The sequence below is a fragment of the Kwoniella newhampshirensis genome, chromosome 6 (genome assembly GCF_039105145.1).
Source record: "Kwoniella newhampshirensis strain CBS 13917 chromosome 6, whole genome shotgun sequence".
NCBI lineage: Eukaryota > Fungi > Basidiomycota > Tremellomycetes > Tremellales > Cryptococcaceae > Kwoniella > Kwoniella newhampshirensis.
The window spans coordinates 1463112-1477764 of NC_089960.1; the positions used below are offsets into that span (position 1 = coordinate 1463112).

A 14653-nucleotide genomic window follows, 5' to 3' on the forward strand; every position below is an offset into this window, starting at 1 on the left:
AAGCGAGATAGATGATGTACTTTTGATGGCGCCTGAGAGGATGAAGTGAATGTCGAATTACCATCCTGTCATTGACTTTACTTTGCCGGACTGTTGATCATCATCACACCTCGACACACAACGTCCACGACGAACAAGACTGCACCGACGCTGATGCACGAGGCGACACATCAAGCTATCAGCCATTCCGTGCTGTGCCTCTGATTTACCTCACCTAGAAGAGCTCGAGCTCATTGGAGAAGCCTTCGACGACATCTCCTCCTTCTCCTGCATCACATCACTCTTCGTGATCTTTCGCTATACATCCGATTGCCACTCGGCCAACACTATATTGATACAGACTGTGCCAAACACGACCGAGCATTACATCAGATCCGCAACTTCTATCATCTCGCTCCCTTGATCATCTCAAGCACTCAAAATGACGACTGTTTCACCCACTCACGACCGTCCCGAACCTTCCCAGCTCCCATACCCAACTCCTCCTCTATTCCTCCACGACTGTTCGACCACAAGCACCACCAATCTCACTTCTAGTCCTGGTACAGGTCGAAACGGTCAAGGGATGAACGGTGAAAGGGTCATCGATAATAGAGATAGACCTTTGAATGAAAGGAAAGATAGTGGGGTGAGAAAAGGTGGGTGTTTCTCTCTTGGCGTTTGGCGATTGAGTATCGCTCGCAAGCGTTCGTCGTTACGATGTCTTTGGATGGGAGTCCGAGAAGAAAGGATGGGGATGATATGATGAGGTGATGTCTCGTCATTGAGTTGAGGACCAAGATGGTGTTGGTCTACCCCCATGGTTATAGAGGCAACAACAACCTCTACTCCAACCTTTTCGTCACAGTCACAGTCACTTTCACACACACGCACCACTTGCCTGTCTTAGCGCTCACTAGCACCACTACTCAAGTCTATCTGTCTTCGCATACTACTAGACCTTCTGTAGGAGGGAAAGAACACCACCAACGACCCCTTTTCCTGGTGGCAATCAAGTCACGATCTACGTACACCGATCATATCTCTTCTGGTTTGACTGTCGCTTGAGCATCCTGGTTTCCGTCGCTTGATACTCTGCCCTTTTCCGCTGATTTGCTCACCTGCTCATCATCCCCGAGACAACGTCAGACTACGTGCTCACGCATTAACCTTTGTTTTATCGCTGCTCCGTCAAACAAATTCAACAACGATCACCTGCTGATCGAATACAACAACAAAACTCGACTCGAATCCACACACATCTCTCTGTCGAACATCTGACCTGCCCATCATGTCACTCGACGACGATCGTATCCTGCCCCACCTGTACGACTCTCTCGCCACCCCTCCTCTCTCCCCAACGTTATCTCCACCTGGACGTCATCTCAAACGCTCACCAAACCATCTTACTTTCCCCCTCCTGACACCTCGACCATCTGCTCCGTCCACCCCAATCCTTCTGTCCCCCTCGCAACACACCCTTGGGCTTGACCTCGATCTCCGCCCAATATACGACCTTCCAATCGCAAAATCGATCAATCCGCCGCCTGTGCCACCTCCCACTTTACTCCCCATCCCACCCGGTTCACTCCACCCCTCTCAATTCCTTAACCCGCCCATATCACTGGGGCTGCATCGTAAACTCACCGACCTGCAAATTCACGTCAACGGTGGTCCCGACCTCGACAACAAAATAGACTCGTTGACGAGGGAGAGAAAGGGGAAGATGCCAGCTCTGTCGCACCTGCTAAGCGTGGGGAATGGGAGGATTCTGAGTCTTGCCGCGGATGACAGATATGTCTATGCAGGGTGTCAAAGTCTTGACAATGAAATTACGGTGAGTGTGACGTCTTGTAGAGGAGTTGATCTGACGACATGTGTAGGTGTTTTCGAGAGCTTCTTTGCAGCCCATGTACCGGCTTCTAGGGCACGAAGGGAGTGTCCTAGCTCTTCTCGTCATTGAGGACAGGGATTGGCTCGTCAGCTCGAGCAGTGAGTGATTCAACTCTTTGCCCGGATAAATAGCTTATATCCGTCACCACGGATCATAGGCTCTGGTGATGTCAGAGTGAGTTGGGCTGCGGTCAGGTTCGATCCGACCGCCTTGCGATGCTGACGAAAAACCTTTCGCAGATCTGGTCTACCAAGTCTCTTGAGCTCATCTACATCATTCATCCTTGTGACGACACGTCTGGTGATATCTACTCCCTTGCTTGGGACGAGAGGGAAGGTGGCACCTTATATTTTGGTAAATCTCTCACCCGAACTCACCAAACATCGCTGACACACTCTCTCAGGCTCACAAAGCGCTTCCATCGAATGGGTCAACTTTGCCGGTCCAGGTCCAGTCCGTCGACGCAAGATCTCCGCCTCCGCAGCAAGTGTTGTCCAAGTCGTCCCTCTCAAGACGAACGGGATCGACCCCCTCAGCAAGCCCGGTCCGTCCCAACGGAGCGGTCGATACAAGCCTCATACCTTCTTTGACAACCCTCCCAACGGATCGAGGAGTGGCGCCAGCACACCAAAATCCCCTATCGTCTCGGCCATACCCACTCCGGTTCCAGCGTCTCGAAAAGACTATATATCCTCTGCCGATCTCGACACACTCAGCTTGAACGATCGCGCGGAACATCCAGCAACCGAGCTCGAGGTTTCACCGGATTCGCGTCGCCCTTTTGCTCACTATGGGTACATCTATGCCATGATCATGATTGATCGGCCGAATGGACGGAAATGGTTGGTGAGCGGAAGCGGTGACTCCGACGTCAAGATATGGGAAGCAGAAATGGGAGGGGGTCTTACACTGGTCCGACATTTTGATGCCTTACCCGGCGGAGTCCTTTCTTTCGCCGTCAGAGACTCGCTCCTCTATGCGGGCTTGCAAGCGGGTGAGATCGTGGTGTGGGACTTGGAGACAAGTGCGTGTGTGAGGACCATCGAAGCTCACGACGCGGATGTCATGGCTATGACGGTGTTGGGAAGCGACGTGTACACCACGAGTGCGGATGGGCGAGTCCTGAGGATGAATGAGGAATTCGACTGTACAGCGGCTTTCAAAGCGCATAACGGGACCGTGATGAGCAGTACGGTTGTCCCGACGCTGAGAGGGGATGGTTGGGAGTTGATCACGACAGGTAGTGACTCTTTTGTCAAGGTGAGCTGGCTGAGGTGCATAACCTGACAAGCCGTGCTGATGATAATGACTATTGAAGATTTGGTCTGTCGAGCTGCCGAAAGGACTTGACCACGATAACGAGATCGATGTGGAAGGCGAAGGAGATGTGATGCTTTATGCGCTATCGAAACTCGTGGCTGTACCCACTGTCAGCGACGATGCGCATCGCGAGAGGTAAGTAATGGCCGTGACATGTAAAAGACTGCGCTCATACGACGGATTTTCATAGCTGCCGACAAGGTGCACATCTGCTCAAGAAGATTCTGTCCCAGCTTGGCGCGATCTCCGAAGTGGTGAGTCTCGTTGCTTCAATCAGCTTTCGATACGTCTGACACTCCGATTGCAGCTCTCGGGTGAACAAGGAAAGAACCCTCTGGTCCTTGCCACCTTTGAAGGCAGGGACACAGGCAAACCTCGGAAGCGATTGCTGTTCTATGGTAAGCTGACGTGTTAGTCCATGCGGACGCAGTAGGCTGACCATCACTCTCAGGTCACTACGATGTCCAGCCCGCCGCGGCAGAGTACTGGGAGACCGACCCTTGGGTGCTGTCAGGAAGAAACGGGTACGTCTGATAGCACCCGTGTGGGACATACGCTAATGAGGTTATAGGTATCTGTATGGCCGAGGGGTCACCGACAACAAGGGCCCGATTCTCGCAGTGGCATGCGCTGCGGCATCTCTTCGTCAGCGTCGTGAACTTGAGGTAGATCTTGTGATGATAATCGAAGGCGAAGAAGAAGCTGGAAGCCGTGGTTTTGCTTCGACGGTACGAGCACACAAAGCGGACATCGGGCACATTGACGCGGTGCTCCTCTCCAACTCAACCTGGATCGACGAAGCGGATCCTTGTGTCGTGTTTGGAATGCGAGGTGTAGTCTATGCAAACCTTACGGTGTCGAACTCGGTCGAGGATCTACATAATGGTGTGGATGGAGGTGCAACAGTCGAGCCTATGTTTGATATCGTGAGGGTTTTAGGGGCAATTTCTGATTCTACGGGAGTTAAGTTGCCTGGATTCTGTGAGTGTCCGACCAATTGAAGTCTACAGCGTCTTCCACACACTATAAATCTCTCTCTTCGTCTATGCTCGACAAGCGCCAATATGGAAGCTAACCATACTCTTCCAGACGACTCTGTCCGCCCTGAAACACCCGGAGAGATGTCTCTCCTTCGTGACGTCGCTTCGGCCTCTGGCCGTCAGCTGGAAGAACTCGTCCGAGTATGGCGTCAACCTTCCTTCTCAATAGCTAGCATCACCGCTTCAGGGTCTGGGAACAAGACCGTCATCCCGAACAAGGTCACGGCGGACATCTCGATGAGAATTGTTCCTGATCAAGAGCTGGACGATATCGTGAAGGGATTAAAGGAGTTCTGTGAGAATACGTTCAAGGAGTTGAAGTCGCCGAATCAGTTTGAGGTGGGTCAGCGTTTACTATGTCCTCGTCTTGTTGCCATCTGCAACATTCTTCAGGACTCTTACTCGCATCTTTCCATATTCACTGGTTTGAGCGACTCCTAGTGCATTTGCTGACTTCAATCCCGCCCACAGATCAAAGTCACGCACTCTGCCTCATGGTGGCTCACGTCGCTCGACTCTCCATACTTCAAGGCCCTCGAAGCTTCCATCCAAGACGTGTGGGGGGTTCAACCTCTCAAAATCAGAGAAGGCGGGACTGTCCCTACCGTCTTTTGGCTCGAGAAGGAATTCGGAGCGCCTTGCGTTCATCTCCCTCTGGGTCAGAGTTCCGATGCGGGTCATTTGGCCAATGAAAGGATGAGATTGTTGAACCTGAGGTGAGTAGACTCTTTCGCCGTCATGCTGAGCATCTTAGCTGATCGTCATGACCATGCAGGAATGGCAAACGAGTGATCGAGGCGTATCTCACTCGGCTGGCAAGTATCTAAAGGGTTACCCGAAGCGAATGGCGAGGATCGAATCTTTCCAAATTGAGCAAGGACACATGGCTCGTCGATCAACGGGGAGAGAGAGAAAAGAGGAGAGAGGGATCACCATTGCATAGACTGTTCGCATACACATTGCATTTTGAGCCAATCCGTTTCCTTGCACCTGCAAGGTGAACATGTGGGAATTGTTCGACTACACGCGACCTGCCGATTACTCAACAACAGGATAACTAACTGCATGATGCTGTGCGATGCTATAAATTTGAAACCATTTACTACAGTAATCCACCCCTTGGTTCCCTCGCGAAGACGACCTGCTCGTCTCGCCCGCTAAGCTGTATAGTAAGCCAATATCGACATGATACTCAGGACGAGCAAACCGAATGGAAGTCCGACCCAGTCCTGATGCGCTCGAACGAATAAAAGGACCTGATCCCGTATCTTCCCAACGGCATTCGGTCCCATCGCCGAAAGCATGATGCTGTGAAGCTTGGATGTCGTACTTGTAGACTTCATGATGCTGGGGTTCGTGGCCGTTCGAAAAGGCCCAGTTTTGCCGCCAAAGCCTCCGGGAAGATACAAGACCAGTCCCAAGGCAAAGATCGCTCCGATGAGATAAGGGAAGAGGGCACCGAACCAGTCTTCCATCACATAAAGCAAGTCTCTGGATCGAGGTCTATCCAACGATGTCGTTCTAGGGGAGCGACGTCTGTACGATCCGGGGAGAGACATGGATTGATCTTCAAGGACGGCAAGAGTGCATAATCTCGAACCGGCAATGGCGATAGGGACCTAATCCACAAGAGGAGTATGTCAGTCCTGGCGAGACGATAAATCCACCGAATGATGAACGTGAGTGTGATGGACGACTCTACTCACTCCTGTACCTGGATGAGCGCTGGCCCCTACGAAATAAGCATTCTTCAAGGATGGATGTCTGGCTTGTTGTCTGAACGAAAGGACATTGAAGAAATCGTGGGTGATACCCAGGATGGATCCGTGAGTGAGGTTGAACTTGTCTTTCCCTGCGTCGTCGCGTCCCATCAGTGTCAGACAGTTCGAGAACGTTACTTCTAGTAGGGCCTGTACGTGGACGGTCCAGCTCACAGGTCTGCGGCGTATTCACACCCTCCCATACAATCTTCTCTCTCAGGCCTACGATACCCAATCTCTTCTCCATACTTTCGATCACCTGACTGCGTGCTCTTTCCACTAAAGCTGGCCAATCCTGACTGTCTGTCTCAGGCTTCTTCTCGCCCTTCGAGAAAGTCTTGATCGTCTCGCCGTCTTTCGAAGAAGGGAGCAGGAGACCGACCGGCACGAGAACGACGATCGAGTCTTTACCTTCAGGAGCGGCTGAAGGGTCTCTGCGGCGGAACGATAGAGCAAAAACTCCGATTCAGCATTGAGGAATGATGACAAAGACCTCGGAAACGCAACGCACTCACACTCTTGACGGGACGTTGACGTAGAAGCTTGGCTCTCGAGGCATCCCCTTTCGCTTGAATATATCGTCGAACGAGCCCTTGTAGTCCTCTGCGAGGAAGATGTTATGCGTGTTGAGAGATGGGATCGTGGAGTCCATTGCCCAGTAGAATGAGATCGAAGAGCAGCTGCTCGGTGTGATCAGCAGATTCGTCGCGGTGCGATCCGAGTGATATAATGTACTCACGAATGAGGTTTGTTGTTCAGTCGGTCTGCTAATCGAGGATCTAATCGTTCAGACTTTGGTAGTTCTTTCCGTTGTTCCGTTTGCGTATTCTCTGTCCGCCGACCCTCCTTGTGGAACAGGTTGTTATGGGCCCAGACCAGATCAGCATTGACGACCACCACGTCCGCCTCCTTCTTCTCTCCGTTCTCGAGCGTGACACCCGTCGCTCGACCTGACGAGTTGTATGTGACCGAAGAGATTGGTGTGCAGAAATGGAATTTGGCTGAATGGGAGGTGGCGATGTTGACGAGGGATTGCACGACTTGATGAAAGCCTCCACGAGGGTACCACTGGGTGTACAGAGTTATCGAGGGTCAGGATCCGAATCGAGAAGCACAGAGCGGAAGCAAGGGAAAGAGGTCTGTGATAGGAACTCACAATACCTTCACACGTCTCCGTCCACTGTAGCAGAGTATACGTCCCGGGAGCATCAAATGGCGAGCTTCCCAGATACCTGTGGATATCCGAAGTATCAGCTTCTGCTCTTTTCCCTTGAACCTTCAGTGGAGACCCACTCACATACTACCAAAGCTGAAAGCCCTTCTCATTCTCTCCGTCTTGAAGTATCTAGCGCATCTGCCCCATAGACTCCCGAACGGATGTAGCTTGATCAGATTGAGAACTACTTCTAGACGAGCCATCGCCAAGAGAGTGTTGAACGGTTTGGCGAGGACGAGATCGTATGATAGTTTACCGTGTATCCCTGCTTCCCTTCAAAGATAAGTAAACGTCAATCAAGTGATCTAACCCATCTCAGGTCGTGGACAAGCAAGAACCAGAAAAGCCGGTGTAGCTCCCACTCACCTGAGGAATCCTTCCAGTCTCGCTGCTCCTCCCGGTCCATCCCACTTCTCCACCTCTGCGCCCAGCTGAGCTCTATCGGAGCTGAGGACCACCTTCTCCCCATCATGATAGTGGATCACATAATTGGGTGTACACTGGATAAGATCGATATGGTCTTCGAGCCTCGCTCCGAGATCGTTGTATAGTTGATGGAAGAGGGGTGGGAGAAGTAACAGCGATGGGCCCTGCGTGTGAAGTCAAGTGTCAGCGAGAAATCAATCAACTTTACCTGAGAAGGTATGATACTTTAGGAGAAAGGATTTGATCTCACTTGATCAAATCGATACCCGTCGTGATGGATCAGACTGCATCTTCCACCTGAATACTCGTTCTTCTCATATACCTCAACGTCGAAGCCGGCATGGGCGAGTCGAGCAGCAGTCGCTGTACCACCGACACCGGCGCCTTTAGGTCAGGAGTGATCAGTGAGGAAAGCGAAAAGTGCTGATGCGTATGACTCACCGACGATGATAGCCTTCTTCCGTCCTTCGGACATCGTGTACAGCGTATGGGTCGAGTCGCTATTGGTAACCGTGCAACGAGCCGCTGCTGAGCCTTATAAGACGATACTTCCGACGGCCAAAGATGGAACAGGCTTTCGAGATGGACAGAGTAATAGTCATCAAAACTTGGACGATCGCGATAAGATTGCATTTGATCGCAACGTCATCGATTCCCGGTGGAAAAAGTCAGTCGCCTTGGTCCTCCGCTACTTCTTCTGGAAGCATGCGTGCAGCATGACTTCCTACGCAGCTGACAAGAACCGAAGAACCGCACATGCATAGCAAGGTAGACATCGTGTCGCGGATCACATCGCTACACTCTGCTCATCTCTCGGTTTCTGCAATGACAACCTTCTGAACACAGTGGTCGATTTCCCTCCTCCTCCTTCTTGTCTACTCGTCGATCCTTGTCTATTTCGAACTCTATCGTCCCAACTGATACTCGTCTTCCACTTATCTATCCCGTGGTCGTCTCCACGAGCGAGTATCACAAAGGCTACTGCTAATAATTTGCAACCTATCACAACTACCGTCATGACCCACACCGATGACCATTTCGCGATTCCTGCGCCGGTGAAACACCCCACCCAAAAGAGGACAACGTAGACGAACCGTCGATTACGAGCAGAGACGTCTTTGCCTGATCCAGATGAGAAGAGGGTAGGATCGGATATCAACGCCGCGTAAGGGGTTGTCATCATCGCCGTAGGCAGTTCACGACATCCGGAGTTGGCGGCCTAATGGATTCGAATCAGTCAGTCAGTCAAGTTGGCAGATTGAGCAGGTATCAAGGGGGTGTAGGCTCACCAGGGTCACTTGGATCCCTCCTTGTAGACCAAACAGGAGCAAATACACCCAATCATGTCTCCCTTTTACGCCGATTGGCGTCTTAGCAAACACCGACGATAAAAGTGTCGCAATCACCAGGATCGCCAGTTGGATAGAGAGATTGATCAGTAACCATGAGCGTCTGCGATGGCCTTCAGTCCATAGTTAGTGTGCGTAGTCGAGTCGAGTGACTGGGGGTCAACGCACCGCAAAGGTTCCCTATCTGGCCAAAGACTAGTCCTGCACCGACAAACCCGAAGAGCGATACACCGGCATAAACGGGTGATCTTGTAGCTGTTCCCACCACCGCCATTGCGAGGAGCACAGTGTTGCTGCGAGCTCGTAAGCACCGAGGGCCAGTGTGAGAGCCTGAGGAATAACTGACCCCGTCATGCTTGTTGCAAAGGTGTTATAGGATCTCAGCGTGACAGAATCTGCCAACCTATCGTGCAAATATCATCTGTCAACTCCCCCGTCCGTGACCTAACATCTAGAGACGACTCACGCAGACGAGAACGTCAGGAAGAACAAAGGAACGACCAATGCATTGCCTGACAGAGTCTGCTTGTTCCATCTGCCGAATCGATGCTCATCCTCATGCACTATTCCGTCTTCATCTGGTCGCGTTGGTCTTCTCGATACAGGTTCACGCCATAATCTCCAATTGAGATTCAGATCCACGCCTGTGTCGCCTATCCATTCTGATACCGATGACAGCACGGCATGGATCGTCTTCATTCCCACGCGTCTAGTACTAGTGTACGATTGGGGTTCGTCATATGTGGAGTCGATCGCACTGTATGATACGTGATGTTGAACGAGGGGATCTAGAGCGAGGGTGAGAGAGAGGATCAGCAGATGCTCGTCTGCGTTGGATGGAAGTACCTCACCCCGCTCGCCATTTTGCCCCTCCATGATGAAGCAATGGCTTCTGCTCTGAACCTCCCACAGATGTGGCTCACAAAGAGACAAGAGTAATGCATGATATGGCTATGACTGGATGACATGATCTCATCGACTGGAGGAAAAAGCAAAAGAAACGGTCCATTGATTTAGTGATGGTGGCGTGATCGGATGCAAGCTGGTTGTCGCACATCGTCAAATCGCCAATCACAGAGATTAGGCGTAGTACGCTTTTTATCTTGATCACTACTGTTGTCCGTACATTCCGGACTGACACGGACAGACACTGAAGCTTAAGGATTGCCTGATATCAGTATGCACGAGACAATGAACGGGCTATCGCTGAGAGCGTTGGAATGCCTGCAAGCTGCAAGTACAGGATGGAATCAGAGAGCCAAACAAGTGTATGGAAGCAGCCCAGGAGTCCTGCTACGGTTCCCAAGTGTCGAAAAGGTAATGCAGATACATAGACAGCTATACGGGCACCATCAGCACTGGCATACTCTCGCTTGCGAGCTCGGGAAACACCCACTCACCTAGAAGATCACATCATCATCCTTGCCTTGATCCAACATATCAGCCCCGCCAGCATCTCCACCCCGGATACCTTCATCCCGGTGTACCTCTCCACCTTGCGCGCGGTATTCTTCGTTCTGACCTTGGCGTGACTCGTCCGCCTTCTCTGCATCTCGCTTCTTCTTGCCTTGGACCTTTTTGAGTCGGAAGAACTCCTCTCTGCGGGAGTTGTGCATCAGCGATGACAGGGGTTGAAAGGGGTCATGATGAAGCGATTCCATACAGACGTATGATTGGGACAGGAGGAGATAGGGAGTTCATCATAGTGTATGGTAGAAAGAAGATTACCCACCGGTCCATCTCGTCCAGCTCCGAGTTGATGTATTTGATCGTGTTGTCCAGGCGAGGAATGACAACGTGTTCGATAGCGTTCACACGTCGGTTGGTAGCTCGAATGACTTCGTCAAGAATAGTAAATGCGGTCTAGTCAGAAATACCCATCGTGTCAGGCTGTTACACCTTGAACGACAGGTGATCAGAGGAAGACCGCTGGACCCACCTGTAACGAAGCAAGCTCGACCAACGTGCCGACCGCTTTCACATATGTATCTCTACATTTCTGGATTTGTTGACCACCTCGACTCAATCCAGTGAGGTTGAAGTCTGCAACGTCACTCAGCGATGTCACGGTCGCTGTAGGCGAGGCAGGATCCCACTCACCACTGGCATCTTTGCTCCTGACTCCATCAAAGGCGGGAAGGACCACACCACTGACATTCTCCTGTCTGGCCTGAACAGTGTAGCTCGCCTTTCGAACCGATTCCTGTACTTGATATCCGATATCACCAGCGGTGTAGGTCACTTCTGCCAGGGAGAAGGAGGCGAGCTGGAGAACTCGACCCATAAGTCGTTTAGCCTGTCCACAAGTCAATCATCCTTCAGTCAACGGTTCGCGTCGGTTGGTTCCCCGAAACCCACCTCATCAACCTTCCTCAGGATGGTTCTGAATCTCGTGGTGAGAGCATCACGTTTCTTGGCGAGCAGAGAATGACCCGTCTGAGCACCCTTGAGACGAGTCTTGGTCAAGGTGAGGTTCATACGTGTCGGGCTGGAGAGGGCGGGGTGTCAGCGTGACAAGTGGGGCTAGTCGCTCCCGTCAATGCATGAGTCAACGATGAACACTCACAAGACAGCTTCACGAGGGCCTGTTCCAGACATGATGTGCTGCTATATCTGGATCGCAACACAGGGATGTTGATGAAGAGCTTTGGAGATGAGAAAGGGGAGCTGGTTCGAGAGATAGCGACGAAAGACAGCAGCATCTCACCGGTCTCTTCCCAGTTCACTTCCTCCACTTCTGTCCTCTCCCCTTTCAACTTATTTTCATTCCTCCTACCTACTATCCAAGAGATCAATGTACATTTCCTCACATCATGCGGAGCGACGAAGAAGATGACGAGGACGAGTACTACGATGACAATGAAGAGGACGAAGTGAGTGCATGACATGGATGACGCTCTTAGGCGATCTGATACGAGAATGATCACTGACTATTCTCGTGTATAGGATGAGGGAATGGATGTGGGTCAGAACGGGATGAATGGCGATGGGGATGAGGAGGATGGGGATGGGGATGGTGAGGGAGAAGAGGGCATGGAGTGAGTGCTCCATACTTGAGAAAGCTATCCCAGCTGATGCTCAGTGTTCTATATCAGGGACGGGTACGACGACGATGGTTCAGACGAGGAAAATGCAAATGAAGATGAGGATGGTGATGGGGAGGGAGACGACGATGAAGACGAAGACGAAGATGACGATGGCGAAGAGGAAGATGAGGATGACAACGAGGAAGAAGATGAGGATGAGCAGGAAGGGGAAGGTACCGAAGAGGATGATCAGGAGGGGGAAGATGTGGATATGACGGTGAATGGTGACGAAGAAGCGGGTATGTTGTAGGGATGCTTCGCTGTAATTCCAACTGACTCCCTCTATAGCATCCGAACATCCCTCTCAAAGCTCGAAATTACGAGTCGCTACTGATCTACCTGCCCCACCACATCTCATACGTCGATCACTATTGACGCCCGCTTTCAACACCATCCCAAGCTCACTCGCTATCGAGGCCATCGTCGGCATTCCTCTCCCTTCTGCCGTCCACTCTCTCGCCACTAGCACATGCTCCTCCTACCTCCTCGCGGGGAGTCAAGACGGCTACGTGCGAGCATACGATCTGTGGGGCAGCGTCAACGGCGCCCAGATGATGACGGCACAACAGAGGAGCGTTGTGGGTCTGGGAGAAACGGTCAGCAAAGCAGGTGTTGGGAGAGGTTGGTGGGCCAACGAGGTTGAGGGAATCAACGGTGGGCAGGTGGGAAAGAGAGCGGAGCCAGTGTACAGTATGGCTTGCGAGGGAGATGCGCTGTGGGCTCTAACAGGGACGCAGGTGAGCGATACCATCTGTCATGTCGTAGACCTGGCTGACCTCCCGATGATAGTCTGGACCAATCAACCTGTACACTCTACGGCATTCACCTGGACATCAAGTCCATTCCCTCAAGGGTCATTCGAGCGTCGTGTCCTGCATGACCCTGCTTCCGAACGAGAAGGGGGTCATCAGTGGTTCCTGGGACGGAACATTGCGGGTAAGCGCTGGATTTGTTGTCTCAACGAACAAGTATTGATACACTCGCAGGAATGGGATCTGAACACTGGTCAAACGGTGCGAACTTACCCCACACATGGAGCTCAGCTGTCCTCTTTATCTCTACGACCATTCTCTCATCCTCCTTCTCCCACACCGTCGCCGCGCAACGAGGACGAGCGAGACGAGCAGGAAGAGCAGGCGGTCGAGGATGACAAGGAGAAGATCTCAATCTCCATGGGTCCGGACTTCTTCGAGAAGAGATCGAGAAGTCCCGACGCTGACCAATCTACCGAGACGGTCATCGAAGAGGAGAACAAGCCAACCAGCGATGGCGAGCGAGTCAAGTCATCACCACGAGCGAACGGCGATGTCGAGATGGCCGAGGCGAACACGCCGGTATCAGGTGATTCGCTCTTCGGCGACGACGATGCCGATGCAGATGGCGAGACAGTTCCTCCTTCCCTTCACCCTACCAATCCTACCACTCCAGTCAACGACGTTCCGCCCTCTTCTCCAACGAAACCAAGACCACTGCCAATTGCCATACCTGGTCAAGCCAGACCGCAACCCGTCACCACCGCTTCGACTATTGCGCCAGAACAACCTACCCCTTCATCAGCATCTGCTCCGCTGTTCGTGACGCCTCAGGCTGGACCCTCAACGTCGAGACAAGGAGCGGCAGATTCCATCCCATTACTCAGCCCGACAACATACAAGTCGTTTTCGGACGATGTACTGCTCACCAGTTCCATGGACGGTCAGGTGGTCTTGATAGACAGGCGAATCCCATCGAGCGAGGGAACGGGTGTTGGAGTGGGTAGACTGATGCCAGGCGATAGAGCACCCCCATGGTGTATGTCTGTGAGTGCAGTAACGTCTCCGCTCGACAGATCATCGCTGACTAAGGGCCTCAAGGCTTGCTGGCTGGCAAATGGGAATCAGGTGTTGGCGGGAAGAAGAAACGGCACCATCGATATATGGGATGTTCGAAGGGGATCTTCTTCAACTGCTCCGAATCTGCTGCGTACGCTACGGACGCCAATAGAATCAGGTCCTGTGAGCTGTGTCGTGGCCTTCCCGGACGGACGCCATATTGCTACGTGAGTGGATCCGTGAACACTGCGCAAATGGACATGACTAACGCTCCTAGGTCTGACAGCGCCTCACAAGATAACATCAGACTATGGAACTCGGCAGAGTATTTCGAACCGGACGACAGTATGAAACGGAGTAGATCCAAGCCGCCGTTCAAGATCATAGCAGGACATCATGGAGGGACTATCTCATCGATGAGTGAGTGCGGTGTTCTTGTGATTGCGAGCAAGGTGCTGAGAAGATGGCACGTCATAGTCGTCGATCCAACGAGTCGGTTCATGATCACGGCCAGCGGAGATAGGGGCTGGCAAGGGGAGAGTACAAAAGTGGTCCTCATCCATGAGGTCAAGTGGTAACGAGCTGTCGAGAGGTTGTAGCATGGTATCGGCAATCCCAACATCTCGTCTGACAAGGCAGATCCGACGTATGATCAGAGTATAGTAAAAGGCGGGTGATCTAGAACCAATGACCGTTGCATCATGGTTGTTTCATGCATAATGATTGTCTCATCCGTTACTCAATGGTCCTGTCGTACTTACAGAGCGCACGC

The 14653-nt window shown here is 52.0% G+C and overlaps 5 protein-coding genes across 5 annotated transcripts; 2 read left to right on the forward strand and 3 right to left on the reverse strand.

The window, feature by feature from the left end:
- Window positions 1-1270: 1270 nt before the first annotated feature.
- IAR55_003697 (uncharacterized protein) lies at window positions 1271-5060 on the forward strand (the record flags this gene model as incomplete). Its single annotated transcript, XM_066946803.1, has 13 exons — window positions 1271-1816; window positions 1863-1971; window positions 2031-2047; window positions 2113-2227; window positions 2277-3133; window positions 3192-3328; window positions 3384-3447; window positions 3501-3591; window positions 3645-3717; window positions 3765-4174; window positions 4283-4572; window positions 4705-4949; window positions 5009-5060. 13 exons carry the CDS (start codon window positions 1271-1273, stop codon window positions 5058-5060), a joined length of 3006 nt encoding a protein of 1001 aa, XP_066803195.1.
- A 330-nt stretch (window positions 5061-5390) lies between these two features.
- IAR55_003698 (uncharacterized protein) lies at window positions 5391-8110 on the reverse strand (the record flags this gene model as incomplete). The annotated part of the gene is made up of 10 exons (XM_066946804.1): window positions 5391-5852; window positions 5940-6085; window positions 6168-6427; window positions 6509-6673; window positions 6733-7061; window positions 7150-7225; window positions 7291-7482; window positions 7576-7799; window positions 7886-8019; window positions 8077-8110. 10 exons carry the CDS (start codon window positions 8108-8110, stop codon window positions 5391-5393), a joined length of 2022 nt encoding a protein of 673 aa, XP_066803196.1.
- A 312-nt stretch (window positions 8111-8422) lies between these two features.
- On the reverse strand, window positions 8423-9860 carry IAR55_003699 (uncharacterized protein; the record flags this gene model as incomplete). The annotated part of the gene is made up of 5 exons (XM_066946805.1): window positions 8423-8854; window positions 8925-9097; window positions 9153-9277; window positions 9331-9387; window positions 9451-9860. The coding sequence occupies 5 exons, from the start codon at window positions 9858-9860 to the stop codon at window positions 8423-8425; spliced, it is 1197 nt and encodes a 398-aa protein (XP_066803197.1).
- A 524-nt stretch (window positions 9861-10384) lies between these two features.
- IAR55_003700 (uncharacterized protein) lies at window positions 10385-11582 on the reverse strand (the record flags this gene model as incomplete). Its single annotated transcript, XM_066946806.1, has 6 exons — window positions 10385-10583; window positions 10717-10847; window positions 10924-11027; window positions 11085-11280; window positions 11343-11472; window positions 11551-11582. The coding sequence occupies 6 exons, from the start codon at window positions 11580-11582 to the stop codon at window positions 10385-10387; spliced, it is 792 nt and encodes a 263-aa protein (XP_066803198.1).
- A 215-nt stretch (window positions 11583-11797) lies between these two features.
- Window positions 11798-14459, forward strand: IAR55_003701 (uncharacterized protein; the record flags this gene model as incomplete). The annotated part of the gene is made up of 9 exons (XM_066946807.1): window positions 11798-11857; window positions 11931-12022; window positions 12080-12309; window positions 12359-12807; window positions 12860-13006; window positions 13057-13869; window positions 13924-14108; window positions 14168-14301; window positions 14359-14459. The coding sequence occupies 9 exons, from the start codon at window positions 11798-11800 to the stop codon at window positions 14457-14459; spliced, it is 2211 nt and encodes a 736-aa protein (XP_066803199.1).
- Between the last annotated feature and the right edge of the window lie 194 nt (window positions 14460-14653).